The 20,299-nt window shown below is 44.2% G+C and overlaps 1 protein-coding gene across 8 annotated transcripts in view; it reads left to right on the plus strand.

Annotated features, from left to right (window-relative positions):
- Positions 1–20,299, plus strand: part of UBR4 (ubiquitin protein ligase E3 component n-recognin 4) — a 178,840-nt gene that overhangs the window by 7,900 nt on the left and 150,641 nt on the right. For all 8 annotated transcript variants that reach the window (XM_060758814.2, XM_060758816.2, XM_067472723.1 and 5 more), the window contains exons 2-19: positions 93–190; positions 3,323–3,426; positions 4,555–4,684; positions 4,802–4,938; positions 5,480–5,582; positions 6,523–6,664; positions 6,866–6,990; positions 7,144–7,268; positions 8,766–8,825; positions 8,929–9,119; positions 11,151–11,250; positions 11,478–11,615; positions 12,334–12,448; positions 15,145–15,332; positions 16,330–16,489; positions 16,607–16,695; positions 18,774–18,943; positions 19,567–19,849. In XM_060758814.2, the coding sequence (XP_060614797.2) occupies positions 93–190; positions 3,323–3,426; positions 4,555–4,684; positions 4,802–4,938; positions 5,480–5,582; positions 6,523–6,664; positions 6,866–6,990; positions 7,144–7,268; positions 8,766–8,825; positions 8,929–9,119; positions 11,151–11,250; positions 11,478–11,615; positions 12,334–12,448; positions 15,145–15,332; positions 16,330–16,489; positions 16,607–16,695; positions 18,774–18,943; positions 19,567–19,849 (2,458 nt within the window). The remainder of the gene's footprint in view (positions 1–92; positions 191–3,322; positions 3,427–4,554; positions 4,685–4,801; positions 4,939–5,479; positions 5,583–6,522; positions 6,665–6,865; positions 6,991–7,143; positions 7,269–8,765; positions 8,826–8,928; positions 9,120–11,150; positions 11,251–11,477; positions 11,616–12,333; positions 12,449–15,144; positions 15,333–16,329; positions 16,490–16,606; positions 16,696–18,773; positions 18,944–19,566; positions 19,850–20,299) is intronic.

Raw genomic sequence — 20,299 nt, forward strand, 5'->3', positions numbered from 1 at the left:
GAAAAAGTTCTAATTGTCTACATATCATTATGAAAGTGGTCTTCAATCTGGCTTTGTTATGATCTAACTTGATTTTTCCCCCTTTCCTTTAGTGAATCTGAAATCTTACACCATGACAAGCAGTATGAACCCTTCTACTCGTCTTTTGTCGCGCTTGCGACGCATTATATCACAACCGTGTGCGGACTGGGTAAGTGTCTGGGATCTCAGTACGGTCTTTTCTTCACCTCGGTCTATTAAGTCGTTTTCCTACATCCTGTAGATCAGAGGTCCACAAACTTTTTGAACAGAGGGCCAGGTCATAGTCCTTCAAACTGTTGGAGGGCCGGATTATAATTTGAAAAAAGCATGAATTAATTCCTTTGCCCGCTGCATGTATTTTATTTGTAGTGCAAAAACACTTAAAAACAATACAACAATTAAAATGAAGAACGATTTTAACAAATATAAACATTCGTATTTCAATGGGAAGTGTGGGCCTACTTTTGGCTGGTGAGATAGGATTGTTGTTGTTGTTGTGTGCTTTCAAGTCATTTCAGACTTAAGTTGACCCTGAGCGAGGGCCAGGTAAATGACCCTGGAGGGCCGTGTCCGGCCTTCGAGCCTTAGTTTGAGAACCCCTGCTATAGATGATAGGAGTTGTGGTTGTAGGCATCTGGAGGTTGCCATGTTTGGGCAAGATACTAGTAAGTCCAATGAGGAAGGAAGAAAGAGATGTTTTGTAATGGACTAGCCATCCCTGCAACATGTTGCTGTGGCCCAGTCTGTGTTTATGTGTTTTGTATGTGTATATATATTTGTGTACTAGGCGTCCCCTGCCACACGTTGCTGTGGCCCACATAGGGGTTCTGTGTGGGAGGTTTGGCCCAATTCTATCGTTGGTGAGGTTCAGGATGCTCTGTGATTGTAGGTGAACTATAAATCCCAGCAACTAAAACTCCCAAATGTCAAGATTCTATTGTCCCCAAACTCTAACAGTGTTCACATTTGGGCATATTGAGTACTAGCCGTCCCCTGCCATGTGTTGCTGTGGCTCAGTCTGCGTATATGTGTTTTGTGTGTATATATATGTGTGTATATATTTGTGTATATGTGTGTTTGTCTATATATATGCGGTTTTGTACATGTGTTGTAATGTATTTTTTGTTTTTTGGCTTTTAGAGTATCTTTTGCTGTGTTTTTCCGTATTTTTATGAGTGATGGTCACTCATTGGCCTGATATGTGTATTGTGTCCAAATTTGGTGTCATTTCGTCCAGTGTTTTTTGAGTTATGCTAATCCCACAAACAAACTTTACATTTTTATTTATATAGATTAGTGTAGAGTTTGGTCCAGATCCATCATTGTTTGAGTTCGCAGTGATCTCTGGATGTAGGTGAACTACAACTCCAAAACCAAAGGACACTGCCCACCAAACCCGTCCAGTATTTTCTGTTGCTCATGGGAGAACTGTGTGCCAAGTTTGGTCCAATTCTATTGTCGGTGGGGTTCAGAATGCTCTTTGATTGTAGATGAACTATAAATCCCAGCAACTACAACTCCCAAATGAAAAAAAAATTGATTTTTTGTGTGTGAAGGACATAGATTGGGTTGTTAGGTGTCTTGTGCCCAAATTTGGTGTCAATTCGTCCAGTGGTTTTTGAGTTCTGTTAATCCCACAAATGGGCATTACGTTTTTAATTATATAATATATTGTTGTATATATATGTGGCGTTGTAATGTATTTTTTATTTTTGGCCTTTAAAGTCTTCTCTTCTGTGTTTTCTAGTGTTTTTAAGAGTGATGGTTACTCATTGGCCTAGTAGGTGTGTTGTGTCCAAATTTGGTGTCAATTCGTCCAGTGGTTTTTCAGTTATGTTAATCCCACAAACTAACATTACATTTTTTATTTACCATATATACTTGAGTATAAGCCAACCCGAATATAAGCTGAGAACCTAATTTTACCGCAAAAATCTAATTTTACCGGAAAACGTATTGACCCGAGTATAAGCCGAGGGTGGGAAATGTAGCAGCTACTGGTAAATTTCAAAATAAATAGGTACCAATAAAATTATATTAATTGAGGGATCAGTAGGTCAAATGTTTCTGGATATTTACACAAAACTGTAATTTAAGATAAGCCTGTCCAACTCTGATTAAATCCTTATTCTAACTTTCTTCAATGTAAATGTGTTTACGTATCCTTCTGATAATAACAGAGTAAAATAATACATGTAATAATAATAAAGTAAAATAGTACATGTAATAATATCAGAGTAAAATAATAAGTGTAATAATAAAAATAAATAGAATAAAATAATAAATGTAATAATAAGTAAAATAACGGAAATGTAATAACAATAGAGTAAAATAATAAATGTAATAACAATAGTAAAGTAAATTTATTTATTTATTTATTTCGGTTGCTTCTACCCCGCCCTTCTCACCCCGAAGGGGACTCAGGGCGGCTTACAAAAGCAAGGCACAATTCGATGCCCGCATCACATAACAGCAATAAAACAAAATAACATCAATTAACAATTAACAATTCTTGCATTACAACCATAAAACCAATAAAACCAATACAAACCAATTTCTCCTCATTGACGGTCAGCGTTCGCTATCTCATAGTTCAAATTCCAATTCCACAATTGTCAGTCCTGTCAGTCCTATTCGTCTGGTTGTCCTTACCTAGTTGTCAGATTGCCCAAATGCCTAGTCCCACAACCATGTCTTTGCCTTCCTCCTGAAGGCGAGGAGGGATGTTGATGCCCTGATTTCCCCCGGGAGTGAGTTCCACAGGTGAGGGGCCACCACTGAGAAGGCCCTGCTCCTCGTCCCCACCAACCTCACTTGTGATAGTGGTGGGGTCGAGAGCAGGGCCCCCCCAGATGATCTCAAATTCTGGGGTGGGACGTAGAGGGAGATACGTTCGGACAGATACACTGGACCGGAACCGTACAGGGTTTTGTAGGTCAAAACCAGCACCTTGAATTGTGCTCGGAACTGAACCGGCAGCCAGTGGATGATAAATGTACTAATATCAGAGTAAAATAATAAGTGTAATGACAATAATAATAATTAATAGAGTAAAATAATAAATATAGCAACAACAACAACAACAGAGTATAAACCGAGAGGGACTACTTCAGCCTAAAAAAGGGGCTAAAAAACTAGGCTTATACTCGAGTATATACAGTATATAGATGGCAGAGTTGTGAATAGCATGGCAGGGTCCCAAAGGATGGGAAGGAGGAAGGCAGGGAGGATTGTGCTCTCTCTTATCTTTGTTTTTGTCCTGGTATTTCCAGTCTTTATCTCACATCTTTGGTTTCCACAGTCCCCAGGAACCAGTTGCAGTCCGTGGCGGCTGCCTGCAAAGTCCTCATTGAATTCTCCTTACTGCGACTTGAGAACCCAGATGAAGCGTGTGCCGTTTCACAGGTGAGGAATGCATGTTTGGATTGGCCCACTTAATACCTCGTGAAGTCTGACTTGACCATAGTGGTCCATACCTTAGTTACCTCTAGACTGGATTACTGTAATGCTCTCTACGTGGGGCTACTCTTGAAGATGGCCCGGAAACTACAACTTGTCCAATGTTCGGCAGCCAGATTAATAACTGGGGCAACCTAAGGAGCTCCACTGGCTGCCGTTTATTTTCTGGTCCCAATTCAAGGTGCAGGTTATCGCCTACAAAGTCCTAAACGGTTTGGGACCCGCCTACCTTCATGACCGTATCTCGCTTCATGTACCAACCTCGAGGAGGTCCTCCTTTCGCCCCTACCAATCTCGCAAGCTCGTCTTGTGGGCACAAGGGAGAGAGCCTTCTCTTCTGTGGCCCCCCGACTTTGGAACTCTTCACCTGGGGAGATCAGGAAAGCCCCTTCACTGGAAATGTGGAAACGTTTCAAAAGAACCTCAAAACTTGGCTTTTCCGCTGCGCCTTTGGCGAGTAGGTGCACAGCATGATATTTTATACCCCCTCAATGTTTTTGGCTAATGGAATTCGTGCCCTCCAAACAGGATGTTCTGCCCCACAACTCTGTGTGTTTTATGAGTACCATTTAAACTTCCTGCTCCTATTTTATCTCATCATAGTCTGTTAATCGTTTATTCGGAATATGTGGCCCGCCCATTGTCATCTCTATAGTGATTGTGTCTATTGGAATTTTTATTTTATTTTAATTTTATTATTACTATTATTATTTTAATGTCATTTTGATAATGTTGTTGTTGTCTGATGTATATGCTTTGATTTTATTGCTGTATTATGTTGTCCGGGCTTGGCCCCATGTAAGCCGCTCCACACCCCCATTGGGGAGATGGTGGCGGGGTAGAAATAAAGTTGTTTATTATTATTATTACTATTATTATTATTATTATTATTATTATTATTAAGGATTTCTCAGCTGGGCTTCCCTCGCATTGAGTGTCTGGAAAGAGGTCGGCAAGTATTGGGAGATGGTTCCAAAGCAGAATGGAGGGCAGTGGTCCCTCTTACTTTGGAGCGCTTAGTATTCTTCCAGTACTATAAATAAATAATAATTCTTGCCACCATTCCCAATTCAGAAACACCTGATCCTGCTGATCAAGGGCCTGTGCACCGGCTGCAGCCGCCTGGACAGGACCGAAATCATCACTTTCACGGCCATGATGAAGTCGGCCAAGCTGCCCCAGACGGTGAAGACTCTCTCGGATGGTAAGCGCCGGTCTTCCACCCCTTTTCCATGGGAGCTGTTGTCTCCCGCTTGCAACTCAGAGGGTGCCCCGCTTCCTGTTCTGCGAGTGACTGCCTGCCCCATCTTCCCTTCTCCAGTGGAGGATCAGAAAGAGCTGGCCTCGCCCGTCAGCCCCGAACTGCGGCAGAAGGAGGTGCAGATGAACTTCCTCAACCAGCTGACCTCCGTCTTCAACCCACGAGTGGCGACGTCTTCGATGGCGCCGCAGAGCCAGGTGTGCAAAATGGAAATTGTTGGGATTCAACCCCATACTGCCCAAGTCTCAAGTCCTCAGTGAGGAAGGGTTTAGTTAGCTTAGCATAGACTAAAGGAATCTCGCATGTCTCCTGTATGACAGTTGGGAATGTGTCTAATTTCTTCTCTCTGTTCCTGCTGTCATTCTGATTGGTTGTTTAAAATGTGCTGTGTGCTTTGAGGTCTCTCTCCGCTTGTGTGTCAGAAGAGTGATTGAATTTTTCCCTCTCTTGAAACCTTAGAAGGGATGAGTGTCAGAGTCACTCAGACAATTTTGTGATATATTTTAAGATTGGACTCTGCATATTTGCCTCCTAAGCTCTGAATTTTTCACAGCCACATCTAATAGCACTTCACGCTTTGCTCGCTAATGAGCTGATACTCTATTGTTAGTATCCTGTTTGTTTTTGGATGCTCTGCTGTATATTTTAGGGTAGTTTTCCTGTAACAGAAATTAGGAGAGACCAAGCTGGCAGTGATAGGTTCCACCCTCCTCCTCATGCAACCGTATTTGTTTCTAGGGTGAAGGAGAGAGTGACGATCAGACCTCCACCGAACAGGCCTCTGCGGCCAAAACCAAGAGCATTTTCATTGCCCAGAATGTGGCCAGCTTGCAGGAACTGGGTAAGAAGGGTGTTAGGGGTCATCTGGGCCATCGAATTTGATACTTTTCTACTTCTGTTTCTGCAATATAGCAATGGTGTGCTGACATGCGCTGGGCCTATAGCAATTGTCTTTTAAAACAGGACGTGCTCTTTCTGCCCAGCGGGACACCGGGGTGCCTCGGCTGAGAGGCCCTATGGATTTTCCTAAACAAAGTCTTTAGAAACTTGGAAAATTTAACAAAGTTCTTTATTATTGCTTAGATCTTCAACAAAACACACAAATTCTTCTTAACTTGCCCACAAAAGACAGGCAGCTTACTTCGTGAACTATTTCTTTCTTTTACAAGGAAAACCCTCCGACCCCTCCCTGGGCAATCTGTCTTTAGGCTGGCTGGCGTGGGTTCCAATTTGCCTTTTGGGTATCCGAGTAAACCTTACCGACCAAAACTTTAGAGATTTTCCAGCTGGAGACCTTTGGATCTGTAAAACTGTTTTCTTCAGAATCTTTAGGGCTGTCTTCTCCAGAAGCTTGTAGAGCTGTGAGGCTGTAAGTTCCTCCGCCAGAGCTTTGAGAACTGTCTTCCCCAGAAGCTTTGGAGCTATTTTCCCTCCGGAACTTTGTAAGAAACGGAGCTTCTCTACAGGTGGGAAAAGCTCTCACGTCCTGTAACTGAGCTTCTAAACTGTAAGACTGAACTCAAAACTTTCTTTCCCCTCCCAGAACCCTGGGGAAAGGGGCAGAACTAAAGAACTTAACAATGATAGGCAGGTGGCTGGCCCTATGGTTGCAGCCTGGAAGGAACCACCCAACTGCAAAATGCATGGCCAAAACAAACACATGCATAGAAAGGAAATTTAGGCTTCTGGTACAGCTGTACCAGCACAAATGGAGATAGCTTTGTGCTGCTAAATGCCAGTCACTTGAGTCTGTCCTTCGTTCCTGACCCTTCCTTTCACAGGCGGCTCTGAGAAGCTGCTGCGGGTCTGCCTCAACCTCCCTTACTTCCTGCGCTACATCAACCGCTTCCAGGACGCCGTCTCAGCCAACTCCTTCTTCATCATGCCGGCCACCGTCGCCGACGCTACCGCTGTCCGAAACGGGTGAGCGAGATCTCCTCCTCCATCGTGGTGTCTGAAAATCACTTCAAGTTTGTCCTCCTGTTTGACATATCTAGCCCAGAGCTTGGGTCGATCATGAATCCCTGGAGTTTGAAGACAGTTGCGCTCTCAAGCTCTAGACCAATCCCTTTTGTGTTCGTGATGCCTGGGATGGAGCTGCTAACTCTGCCTTTCCTGCTGTAGGTTCCACTCGTTGGTCATTGATGTCACTATGGCTTTGGACACACTTTCCTTGCCTGTCTTGGAACCGCTCACGCCGACAAGGCTCCAGGATGTCACTGTCCTGGCCCTCAGCTGCCTGTACGCAGGTGAGGACTCATAGTAACAATAGAACCTTTTGGCTGTGCTTCAAAGGCAAACGGAGTGAGACTCTCTGGTTAGAGCTATCCAACATGTTGCGGCCTTCCTTCAACTGCTTCTAGTCTGCCCTCTCTGAGGCCTGTGTCCCTTTCCCTTCTCAGGGGTGAGTGTGGCCACTTGCATGGCCATCCTCCACGTTGGCACCACTCAGCAAGTCCGCACCGGCTCCACCAGCTCCAAAGAGGAGGATTATGAAAACGATGCGGCCACCATTGTGCAGAAATGCGTAAGTCGGGTGGCTGTGGGGTATTTTCTCTGCCTGTTGATGGCAGGCCAGAGCTTGCCATGTGATGTCTCTCCATTCCCATCCTGCCCCTTTGGGGGTTTTAACTGATAATGTAAAACACTTGAAACATCCTGGCTTCATCTCAGTTCCTGGCAGATGTTGAGTCTCCTTAATTGGTGTAAACGTAAGGAGCCTTGGGTTGACTTCCTTCTTAACGTAAGGAACCTTGTAAACATTTCCTTAACTTAAAGAGCCATTGTCTCTGATACTGTAAACAGCCTGAAACATCCTGGCTTCATCTCGGTTCCTGACAGATGTTGAGTTTCCTTAATTGATGTAAATGTAAGGAGCCTTGGGTTGACTTCCTTCTTAACGTAAGGAACCTTGTAAACATTTCCTTAACTTAAAGAGCCATTGTCTCTGATACTGTAAACAGCCTGAAACATCCTGGGTTCATCTCAGTTCCTGGCAGATATTGAGTCTCCTTAATTGGTGTAAACATAAGGAGTGTCGTTTTGACTTCCTTCTTAACGTAAGGAACCTTGTAAACATTTCCTTAACTTAAAGAGCCATTGTATCTGATACTGTAAACAGCCTGAAACATCCTGGCTTCATCTCGGTTCCTGGCAGATGTTGACTCTCCTTAATTGGTGTAAATGTAAGGAGCCTTGTGTTGACTTCCTTCTTAACGTAAGGGACCTTGTAAACATTTACTTAATTTAAAGAGCCATTGTCTCTGATATTGTAAACAGCCTGAAACATCCTGTCTTCATCTCAATTCCTGGCAGATGTTGAGTCTCCTTAATTGGTGTAAACGTAAGGAGCCTTGGATTGACTTCCTTCTTAACATAAGGAACCTTGTAAACATTTTCCTAACTTAAAAGAGCCATTGTCTCTGATACCGTAAACAGCCTGAAACATCCTGTCTTCATCTCGGTTCCTGGCAGATGTTGACTCTCCTTAATTGGTGTAAATGTAAGGAACCTTGTGTTGACTTCCTTCTTAATGTAAGGAACCTTGTAAACATTTCCTTAACTTAAAGAGCCATTGTGTCTGATACTGTAAACAGCCTGAAACATCCTGGCTTCATCTCGGTTCCTGACAGATGCTGAGTCTCCTTAATTGGTGTAAATGTAAGGAGCCTTGTGTTGACTTCCTTCTTAACGTAAGGAACCTTGTAAACATTAACTTAATTTAAAGAGCCATTGTCTCTGATAGCGTAATCTTTTTGTTTTCCTTCCAAAAGTTACGGTTGTAAACAGATATAAATATTTCTCTTAACACTGTCACAGTTCTTAACACAGTTTACTAGGGCTGATCAACCATTTCAGTTCTCATTAGCAGGTTTTAATGAGAAGTGAAATGTAGTTAACGTTTTAGTAATTACAGGCCTTAATCTTTAGACCCGTATATTAAAAGACAGACGATTAGCAATGTTAGATTGGACAGAGTTTCTTTTTGTTCAGAATCGAAGCAATCCCTTCCTTTCTTCCGCAGCTGGAGATCTATGACATGATTGGCCAGGCCATCAGCAGCTCCCGCCGCGCCGGAGGGGAGGTAAGGAAAGAGCCCGCTCTTGAGGGAAGCCTTTCTTGGGTGTACGTTGCGCATGAACATGGCAATCAATGCTGTGTCCCTCCCCTTCCTCTTTCCTTCTCAGCACTACCAGAACTTCCAACTCCTAGGGGCCTGGTGCCTGCTGAACAGCCTCTTCCTCATCCTGAACCTGAGCCCCACGGCATTGGCCGACAAAGGGAAGGAGAAGGACCCCCTGGCCGCCCTCCGGGTGCGGGATATCATCGCCCGCTCCAAGGAAGGGGTGGGCTCCCCCAAACTGGGGCCCGGAAAAGGGTGAGTCCACGCGGGCCACAAGGGTGATGCTGCAGTTTCATTCTCAGGCTGTTCATTGTTGTTGTTGTTGTTATTACTAGTTTTTGTCCCTGGTGTTGCCCGCTCTGGCTGTTCATTGTTGTTGTTGTTGTTACTAGTTTGAGGCCCTGGTGTTGCCCGCTCCAGCTGTTTGTAGTAGTAGTAGTAGTAGTAGTAGTAGTAGTAGTTATTACTAGCTTGAGTCCCTGGTGTTGCCCGCTCTGGCTGTTTCTTGTTGTTGTTTTTATTACTACTACTGCTACTACTACTAGTAGTTGTTGTTATTATTACTACCTTGGGTCCCTGGTGTTGCGCGCTCTGGCTGTTTGTTGATGTTGTTGTTGTTATTACTAGTTTGGGTCCCTGGTGTTGCACGCTCTGGCTGTTTGTTGTTGTTGTTTTTATTATTATTATTATTATTATTACTAGCTTCAGTCCCTGGTGTTGCCCGCTCTAGCTGTTTGTAGTTGTTGTTACTAGCTTGTGTCCCTGGTGTTGCTCGCTCTGGCTGGTGGTAGTAGTAGTAGTAGTAGTAGTAGTAGTTATTATTACTAGCTTGGGTCCCTGGCGTTCCACAGTCTCGCTGTTTGTTGTTGTTGTTGTTGTTACTACCTTGGGTCCCTGGTGTTGCCCGCTCTGGCTGTTCATTGTTGTTGTTATTACTAGCTTGGGTCCCTGGTGTTGCACCCTCTGGCTGTTTGTTGTTGTTGTTGTTTTTATTATTATTATTATTACTAGCTTCAGTCCCTGGTGTTGCCCGCTCTAGCTGTTTGTAGTTGTTGTTACTAGCTTGAGTCCCTGGTGTTGCTCGCTCTGGCTGGTAGTAGTAGTAGTTATTATTACTAGCTTGGGTCCCTGGTGTTCCACACTCTGGCTGTTTGTTGTTGTTGTTGTTGTTACTAGTTTGAGTCCATGGTGTTGCCCGCTCGGGCTGTTCATTGTTGTTATTATTACTAGCGTGGGTCCCTGGTGTTGCCCGCTCTGGCTGGTTGTTGTTGTTATTGTTATTATTATTATTGTTGTTATTACTAGTTTGGGTCTCCTGGTGTTGCCCACTCTGGCTGGTTATTGTTGTTGTTGTTATTATTATTGTTGTTACTATTATTACTAGTTTGGGTCCCTAGTGTTGCCCACTCTGACTGGTTGTTATTGTTGTTGTTGTTATTATTGTTATTATTACTAGCTTTGGTCCCTGGTGCTGCCCACTCTGGCTGGTTGTTATTGTTGTTGTTATTATTATTATTATTGTTAATATTACTAGTTTGTGTCCCTGGTGTTGCCCACTCTGGCTGTTCGTTGTTGTTATTACTAGCTTGAGTCCCTGGTGTTGCCCGCTCTGGCTGTTTGTTGTTGTAGTAGTAGTAGTTGTTATTATTATTACTAGCTTGGGTCCCTGGTGTTGCCCGCTCTGGCTGTTCATTGTTGTTGTTGTTATTACTAGCTTGGGTCTCTGGTGTTGCCCACTTTGGCTGGTTGTTGTTGTTGTTGTTGTTGTTGTTACTAGCTTGGGTCCCTGGTGTTGCCCGCTTTGGCTGGTTGTTGTTGTTGTTGTTGTTGTTGTTGTTACTAGCTTGGGTCCCTGGTGTTGCCTGGGTTATTTTAAAAAATCATTTTTTAAAAATTGTACCAAATGCATAAGGTTGTGGGCGAACTAGAACCCCCATCACACCCCGAGGAACTCCATCAATAGTTACAGTTTGTCGTGTCGGGCAAGTTTGCTCTGGATGCTTGGGGTTCAGTGTGCTTTCTGGCTGTAAGGAAACTTTAACTCCCACTGTGGTGAGCCATTCCCCTCAAACCTGTCCAGTAGGTTCAGTTAGTCCTGGGGGTTCTGGGTGCCAGGTTGGTCCAAGTCATCGGTGGAGGTCACCATTTCTGCGGTTGTGAGTGAACTGCAATTCCCAGAAAGGAAGGCCAGTTCTCCCCAAAGCCTTCCAGTATTCAAATTTTGGGATATCGAGTATGGGTCAGAACGTCAGGGTTTTCAGAGCCTCCTTCTCTGTGTTTTTCCAGGCACCAGGGCTTTGGGGTGCTGTCGGTGGTGCTGGCCAACCATGCCATCAAGCTGCTGACTTCGCTCTTCCAAGACCTGCAAGTCGAGGCGCTTCATAAGGTCAGAAAGCAAGGGAATTGTCCTGCATTGACTCGAATCTAATGCTCACTCTTTTGAGGCTTAATTGACCTTCCCAAGCTGAGGGTGCGCACTAGATTTGCATCATACAGTCAACTTAGTGCTGAGCCAAAGGGGAAGCTGTTTTCAGGAGCTCCTCTTTGATGGATGGCGTCTCTACTTGAGTGGCCAGGGCTCAACGCTGTGCGATGCCGCTTTCCCCTTTGCAGGGCTGGGAGACGGACGGGCCCCCGGCCGTGCTGAGCATCATGGCCCAGAGCACCTCCATCCAGCGCATCCAGCGGCTGATCGAGTCGGTGCCCCTCACAAACCTGCTACTGACGCTGCTCTCCACCTCTTACCGCAAGGTGAGCTCTTCCCAGAGACCTGGGAGCCGGCATCACCTTCCGAGCCGAGTTTCCAGACCTTCGGGACTAGAAACTTGTTTTTTTTAAAAAAATAATCTTTATTAAAGTAATAATATCTAGTAGTTTTAAGTGTCCATTCCTTTGTGGTTGGCATTTCTTTATCCTTCCATTTCCTTGCAAGGATAATCGTCGCTGCCATAACCATGGGATCCCATCAGGTCCGCTGGCTTTGTTATTTTTTTGTTGGCTGATGGCATTGCTGACTTCTTCCAAACTAGGCAGTGCTGCAAGCGCATCCCTGGTTTGTTGTTGTGGGATTTCTGAGAGAACCTCTTCGGCCACATAGAAACTTGGTTTTTAAAAAAATAATCTTTATTAAAAGTTGTATTAAAGGTTAATAATCATTATTAAAGTAATAATATCTAGTAGTTTAAGTGTCCATTCCTTTGTGGTTGGCATTTCTTTATCCTTCCATTTCCTTGCAAGGACAATCCTCGCTGCCGTAGCCATGGGATCCCATCAGGTCCGCTGGCTTTGTTTTTTTTTGTTGGCTGATGGCATTGCTGACTTCTTCCAAACTAGGCAGAGCTGCAAGCTCATCCCTGGTTTGTTGTTGTGGGATTTCTGAGAGAACCTCTTCGGCCACATGGAAACTTGGTTTTCTACGATTCCAGTTTTCCAAAGTGTGAGGAATGTTTCTTTCCCCTTGCTGCTCCAGGCTTGTGTCCTACAACGGCAGAGGAAGGGCTCCATGAGCAGCGACGTCAGCGCCTCCACCGACTCCAACACTTACTACGAAGACGACTTCAGCAGCACCGAAGACAGCAGCCAAGGTAGCGCAAGCCATGTGTATGTGTGTGTGTGTACAGGCCGTCCCTGAGTTACAAATATCCGACCTGCACATGACTCACACTTAAGAACGGGGCCGAAACAAGGGGGAGAGGAATCTACCCTCAGAAGGGAAATTCACTCCTGAAAGAGTTATTATCATGGGGAAAAGGGGTCTTCATTGAAGTTTTGTATTTATAAAATCCAGTGATCACAGGGGCAGAACGTGATGAGAAATTTGAACAGGGGCTGAGCAAGCACCACAGGAATGTTAACCCTTCCCTGTGGGATCCAAAGCTTATATATATATCTGTGGGCCATGTTTTAGGCCAGCTGGTTAACACCAGCAGCAATAGATGTATATCGAAAGGTTGGCAGTTCAAAGCCCGGGTCAGGGTGAGCACCCGACCTTTCAGCCCAGCTTACTATACACCTAAGCAGCGAATTTAAAAAAAACAGCAGTGGATTTAATGTGTTTGAAGATAAGAAACAAGGCAAAGTTTTCAAGATCGGCAGAGGTCAGCCCGTCTGCTATAAAAGAGAGATATAAAATCCTTATTCAGTTGTAAAGGCACGCGGAATGTTTTCCTTTCGGTGCATGGGACAGGAAAAGCTTTATATCAGGGATCCACAAACGTTTTAAACAGAGGGCCAGGTCACAGTCCCTCAAACTGTTGGAGGGCCGGATTATAATTTGAAAAAAGCATGAATGAATTCTTATGCACACTGCACATATCTTATTTATAGTGCAACCCCCCTCACTTTAAAACAATACAATAATTAAAATGAAGTACAAATTTAACAAATATAAACATTAGTATTTCAATGGGAAGTGTGGACCTGCTTTTGGCTGATGAGATAGGATTGTTGTCTTTATTACCGTGATTGTGTTTACTGGAATGTTTTATTATAATGTCACTTTGATGATGTTGTTGTTGTTTGTTGTATATGTTTTGATTTTATTTCTGTATTATGTTTTGATTTTATTGCTGTATAATGTTGTCCGGGCTTGGCCCCATGTAAGCCACTCCGAGTTCCCATCGGGGAGATGGTGGCGGGGTAGAAATAAAGGTTGTTGTTGTTGTTGTTGTTGTTGTTGTTGTGTGTTTTCAAGTAGTTTCAGACTTAGATTGACCCTGAGCTAGGGCCAGGTAAATGACCTTGTAGGGCCGTATCCGGCCCGCGGGCCATAGTTTGAGAACCCCTGCTTTATATGATACGAGGAAAGGATTGTAGATCAGTCTCGTCAATGTTGGAACTTCATGAAAGTCTTGTTTCTAAGTGAATTTCTAGTTTCAAGTTTTGCCAGATTCCTGTTCTGGGCGTTGGATCTCCATGCTGCCTTGTTCTTTTGGGTTTTGCATCTTTGGATCTTGTGCTTGTAATCTTTGTATACATTTAAGCTCATGGACTATCTGTACTCTTTGGAAAATACTCTTTTGGACTAGACCAGTGGTTCTCAACCTTTCTAATGCTGTGACCCCTTAATACAATTTCTCATGTTGTGGTGATCCCCAACCATAAAATTATTTTCATTGCTACTTCACAACTGTAATTTTGCTACTGTTATGAAGTGTAATGTACATATCTGATATGCAGAATGTATTTTCATTCACTGGACCAAATTTGGCACAAATACCCGATATGCCCAAATTTGAAATCTGGTGGGATTGGGGGGGAGGGATTGATTTTGTCATTTGGGAGTTGTAATGTAACTCCCAAATAGCTGGGATTTATAGTTCACCTACAATCAAGGAGCATTCAGAACTCCACCAATGATGGAATTGACCAAATTTGGGGCACAGAACTCCCATGAACAACAGAAAATACTAGAAGGGATTGGTGGGCATTGACCTTGAGTTTTGGAGTTGTAGTTCACCTACATCTAGAGAGTACTGTGGACTCAAACAATGATGGATCTGGATCAAACTTGGCATGAATGTCAATATGTCCAAATGTAAACACTGGTGGAGTTTGGGGAAAATAGACTTTGACATTTGGGAGTTGTAGTTGCTGGGATTTATAGTTCACCTGCAATCATAGAGCCTTCTGAACCCCACCAATGATTGGGCCAGACTTCTCACACAGAATCCCCATGACCAACAGAAAATACTTGTTTTTCTGATGGTTTTTGGCGACCCCTCTGACACCCTCCAGGGGTCCCGATCCCCAGGTTGAAAAACACTGGACTGTTTCTATCATTTTTATTGCTTTGCTTACATACCGTATATACTCGAGTATAAGCCGACCTGAATATTGACTCGAGTAGAAGCCGAGGGTGGGAAATACAGCAGCTACTCAAAATGAAGGTGGGGGAAGGTGAAGGAGTTGGAGGTCATAACAACAACACTATGCCAGGAGAAGGCAGGGGAGGCGGCAGGAGAAGCAGCTTTAGGACCGCGGCACCTGCCGCCTCTATGAGCCGAGCCTGCCTTCTCCTGGCTTCAGGACGGGGCCTCGCCTTAACTCAAATATAAGCCGAGAGGGGATTTTTCAGCTCCCGAAAAGGACTGAAAAACTTGGCTTATATTTGAGTATATACAGCATATCCTTCAATAATCTCCTTGCTGATTTTACTATACTGGTGTGGTGTTTAGGAACAGAGGTCTTCCTGCTCTGGGATACAACAGCTGTGCCTCTCTTTCCCTCTCCTGTACGCACTCAGCCCTTCAAGAGTGTTGTTTCCTCCTTTGGTTTCCAGATGACGACAGCGAGCCCATCCTGGGCCAGTGGTTTGAGGAGACCATCTCCCCGAGCAAGGAGAAGGTGGCCCCTCCGCCGCCTCCACCGCCGCCTCCCTTGGAAAGCTCCCCCCGAGTCAAAAGCCCCAACAAACAGGCCGTCGGGGAGAACGGGAATATCCTGGCCAGCCGCAAGGACCCCGAATTGGTGAGTTGGAGATCATAACAACAACACTATGTAATACGATTTGTGTTCCTGGGTTGTAAGTGTCATTTTCCCATCGTGGTCAACTGTGAATTGCACATATGGTAATCTCTGCACCTGTTAAGAGCAGCTTTCGGAATCTTCTAGACATTTTATAAAAAAAAAATTGGCAGAAGCTCCGCCCACCTTCCCCTCTCGGTATAAGTAGCCTGCCCTCAGTTCTCTTCATCTGCCGCCATTGGGTTATTGTAAGTTTTCCGGGCTGCCTGGCCATATTCCAGCAGCATTCTCTCCTGACGTTTTGCCTCCATCTATGATGGGCTTCCTCTGAAGTTGGGAGGTCTGCTGGAAACTAAGCGAGTGGGGTTTATAGATCTGTGGAATGATGTCCAGGGTGGGAGAAAGGGTGAATGTTGCCATTAGCCTGCTTGAATAGCTTTGCAGCTTCAAAGATTGGCTGCTTCCTGCTTGGGGTTAGACAGTCAGCTTTTTTAAAACCAGTATTGAAAAACTTTAAAATCATAATAGTAAATGAAGAACAGCGCTCCAAAACAGGGGAATTCCAGACGAGAAACAATGAGGGCCAGCTTTTGTTGTTGTTGTTGTTGTTGTGTCAGGAGAGACTTGAGAATCTGCAAGTCGCTTCTGGTGTGAGAGAATTGGCCGTCTGCAAGGACGTTGCCCAGGGGATGCCCGGATGATTTGATGTTTTATCATCCTTGTGGGAGGTTTCTCTCATGTCCCCGCATGAGGAGCTGGAGCTGGTAGAGGGAGCTCATCCGCCTCTCCCCAGATTTGAACCTGCGACCTGTCGGTCTTCAGTCCTGTCGGCACAGGGGTTTAACTCACTGTGCCACTAGGGCCAGCTAATCACCTCCCAACAAAGGATTCCCCCCATCCTATTTTTTTCCTTGTAAGGCAGCTCTTCAAGTCATGGTTGTTTTTCCTGATTTCCATTTTTGAATTTAGTAATTCAGTATCTGTTTCTGTTTTCCCCCAGTTCTTAAGCCTGGCGTCCAACATCCTCAACTTTGTGACGTCCTCCATGTTGGACTCGCGCAACAACTTCATCCGCAACTACCTGAGCGTCTCCTTGTCGGAGCAGCACATGGCCACCCTGGCCAGCATCATCAAGGAAGTGGACAAGGACGGGCTCAAAGGTCAGGGGGCAAAGGTCTAGCTCCCGATTCCCCGCTCGAGGCAAATCTCGGGGCAAATACGATTTCTTTCTTGCCAGGATCCTGCACTAATGCCCTTTTCTCTTCATCGTGTCTCAGGTACCGCAGAGGAGGAGGAATTTGCCTCTGCCCTCTATCACTTCAACCACTCTTTAGTGACCTCTGACCTCCAGTCCCCAACCTTGCAGGTGAGCTTCTGTTCGTTTCCAAACATTTCTTGCTTTTTAATCATGTCCAAATATACTGTGACTCCATTCTGTGAACCATCCCCGCAAATGGTAGCACAGAGGTTCCCCTCGTTACTGCAATTCTCTCACACCATAATCGACTTGTATTTTCTCAAGTTGCTCCTGACACGAAAAAAAAAGTATAAATATGTGAAAGGGTGTCATAACAAAGAGGGAGCAAGGTTGTTTTCTGCTACCCCGGAGACAAGGACTAGGAGCAATGGGTTCAAATTACAGGAAAGGAGATTCTATTAGACATTAGGAAGAACTTCCTGACCGTTAGGAGAGCTGTTCAGCGGTGGAACTCTCTGCTGTATTTGGCTACTTATTTATTTACGACATTTATATTCCGCTCTTATTTCTTTTTGCTGTGGGTAAACAGTATTTCTTGCTGTTTCTTTGTCAGTGTTGATATGGAAATTGTCTGGTTTGCCTCCTCTGAAACATGCAACATTGAATTGTCCTTCTTTGGGGGTCCCTTAAAATCTGTGATACTATATCTCTGTGTGTGTGTGTGTGTGTGAATCATATATATCTATACCTATGGCTGGATGGCTCTCTGTCAGGAGGGCTTTGGTTACGTTTTCTTGCCCTGATGAAGGGAGTTGAATTGGATGGCCTTAAGTATTTTCTGTTGGTCATGGGGGTTCTGTGTGGGAAGTTTGCCCCGATTCTGTTGTTTGTGGGGTTCGGAATGCTCTTTGATTGTAGGTGAACTATAAATCTCAATAACTACAGCTCCCAAATGTCAAGGTCTATTTCCCCCAAACTCCATCTGTGTTCATATTTGGGCATTTGGAATATTCGTGCCAAGTTTGGTCCAGATCCATCATTGTTTGAGTTCACAGTGTTCTCTAGATGTCGGTGAACTACAACTCTCAAACTCAAGGTCAATGCCCACCAAACCCTTCTAGTGTTTTCTGTTGGTCATGGGAGTCCTATCTGCCAAGATTGGTTCAATTCCATCATTGGTAGGGTTCAGAATGCTTTTTGATTGTAGGTAAATTATAAATCCCAGGAACTACAACTCCTAAATAACAAATTCATTTTTTTGAGTGAAGGACATACATTGGGTTGTTAGGTGTATGCTGTCCAAATTTGGTGTCAATTCGTCCAGTGGTTTTTGAGTTCTGCTAATCCCACAAACGAACATTACATTTTTATTTATATAGAAGATACAGATATTATATATATATATATATATATATATATATATATATATATATATATATTACTATAATATTAGTAACATATGTATATATGATTATAATCACATATTAGTAGTATTATATTGTATTACATTATAGTATTATAAATATTATATGTATATACATTATTTTATATTATATTATTAGTAAAGCACAGGAGACGAGATGGATCTGTCTTCTGCCCCCCCCCCCCTCTTCACTCTAGCCAGAACAACTGTTGGTCTTGGAAAGGGGGGGGGGCTTCCAACTGATGATATAGGCAGGTGACAAGATGGAATATAGACATAAAATGCAGTTTAACAATTATATACATTAACAAGCCTTTAGTGGAGGCTTGGAAGGTTGCTATTTCCAACAAAAAGCACCCTTTCCTTTTAAAATAGATCATAAATGTTCCACAGTGAAGGTGAATCCATCCATCTTTCATTCCTTATGGATGCAGAGTGTCTTCTCACCCCGAGTCCCCCTCGGGGTGAGAAAAACGGTATACAAATACTGCAAATAAATAATAATATGTAGGGCAGTTGATTGTGAAATTTTTTGGCGTCCTGTAGGTTATCGCCATGTTACTTCTCTGTGTTGCCTGTTAGTTGTGGTCGTGACTTGGCCACCAACAACCAGTCGTCAATGTATGGGTACACTGTAATGCCCTTAAGGCAGTTCTCATCCTGTGTGTCCCTGGGTGTTTTGGCTTACAACCCGCAGAAATCCCTGCCAGTTTACCAGCTGTTAGGATTTCTGGGAGTTGAAGGCAAATATGCAGTAAAGTATGAATTTCTTCCCACATATGTGTGTAGATTTATGGCATGGTACCCCCTTCTCTCTCTGCAGAATACGCTCCTGCAGCAGCTGGGGGTGGCCCCGTTCTCGGAGGGTCCCTGGCCACTCTTCATTCACCCGCAGGGCCTCTCCGTCCTCTCGCGGCTCCTTCTCCTCTGGCAGCACAAGGCCAGCTCCCAGGGCGACCCCGACGTCCCTGAGTGCCTCAAGGTCTGGGAAAGGTGAGACCCTTGCCTTCACTTGGCCTCTGAACGTCCCAGTCGTCGCATTTATCAGTGAGACCTCCACCTGTCGTACTGCCGCTTCCATCAGCAGTAACATGGGGAGGCAGCATTGAAGGTACAATCCGAAAGAATCAGAAGGAAGGACCAGTTGTTAAACACGCTTCTGGAATGATCTTCCTGGAACACACTTAATCCTAATCTTTGTTTATACTGCTTTGACAATTGTGCATGTCTGTTATGGTATGTGGTGTATGTTGATACGTTTTGACTTTCCCGCCTTATGCCATTAGGAGACATGGGTAACAAATAATAATAATAATAATAATAATAATAATGACTCTGCATAATAATAATAATAACAACAACAACAACAACAAAACAACAATAATATAATTACACAATGTAACATGATTTTTGTTCCTGGGTTATAAATGTCATTGCCTAATTGGCAAATTGTATTTATTTATTTTTATTTATTTTTATATTATTATTATGTCAAGCTGTTTAAGGTGAGTTTCACAAAGACAAAGTTGGGGTCTTGCATTATGGAACAGCGGCCTAGGAACGGATCTCATCTTTCCTGGCCTGATCTTGACCATCTCCTCTCCCTTTGCTGCCAGGTTTGTGGGCACTTTGAAGCAAAATGCCTTGCAGGGGACCTTACCTGGCGACGCGGAGGACCTGAATGTAGAGCACCTGCAGCTTCTGCTGCTGATCTTCCACAGCTTCTCAGAGAAGGGCCGACGCTGTGTGCTGAACCTCTGTGTCCAGACCGTCCTGGAGCTGGCTGCCAACCTGGACTCGCAACTGCGCTGCGTCCCACTCCTCCTGGGCCGCCTCCTCCTGGTCTTGGACTACCTGCTCCACCAGTACGCCAAGGCCCCCGTCTACCTCTTTGAACAGGTACAGCTTTGGTGTGTCTCTACGTTCCTTCAAGGATAGATAATGTGTCCCTCTCCATCTTTCCTCAGCCCATGCCCTCCATCCTGTGTTCTATTTCCATCTGGAGTGGTCCAAGGGAAACAAGGAATGGTCTTTGGTTGTACGATGTAGCATGATTTTTGTTCCTGGGTTATTTAACAATATATGTAGCCAAAGCAGTAAAAAGTAATCCACAGTAAAAGTAACCCTGTTTAGTTCATCAGATACAAAGGAAGACAGGAAGAAAGAGTCCAAGGAAATTCTTGAAACTAGCCGCTTGAATCCATGAACAATACAGAAGCGTCTCCCATAGCTAGAACATGAGCTGGGTAGACCTTGGTGCATAAACCTTGGTGTTATTCCGACGTTGCCTCAACTGAAGCAATCGTCTCACAAATCATTATAAACTTTTCCCTGACTTCAGAACTGCCA

Source organism: Anolis sagrei, chromosome 13 (assembly GCF_037176765.1).
Source record: "Anolis sagrei isolate rAnoSag1 chromosome 13, rAnoSag1.mat, whole genome shotgun sequence".
In the NCBI taxonomy this organism is placed as follows: Eukaryota; Metazoa; Chordata; class Lepidosauria; order Squamata; family Dactyloidae; genus Anolis; species Anolis sagrei.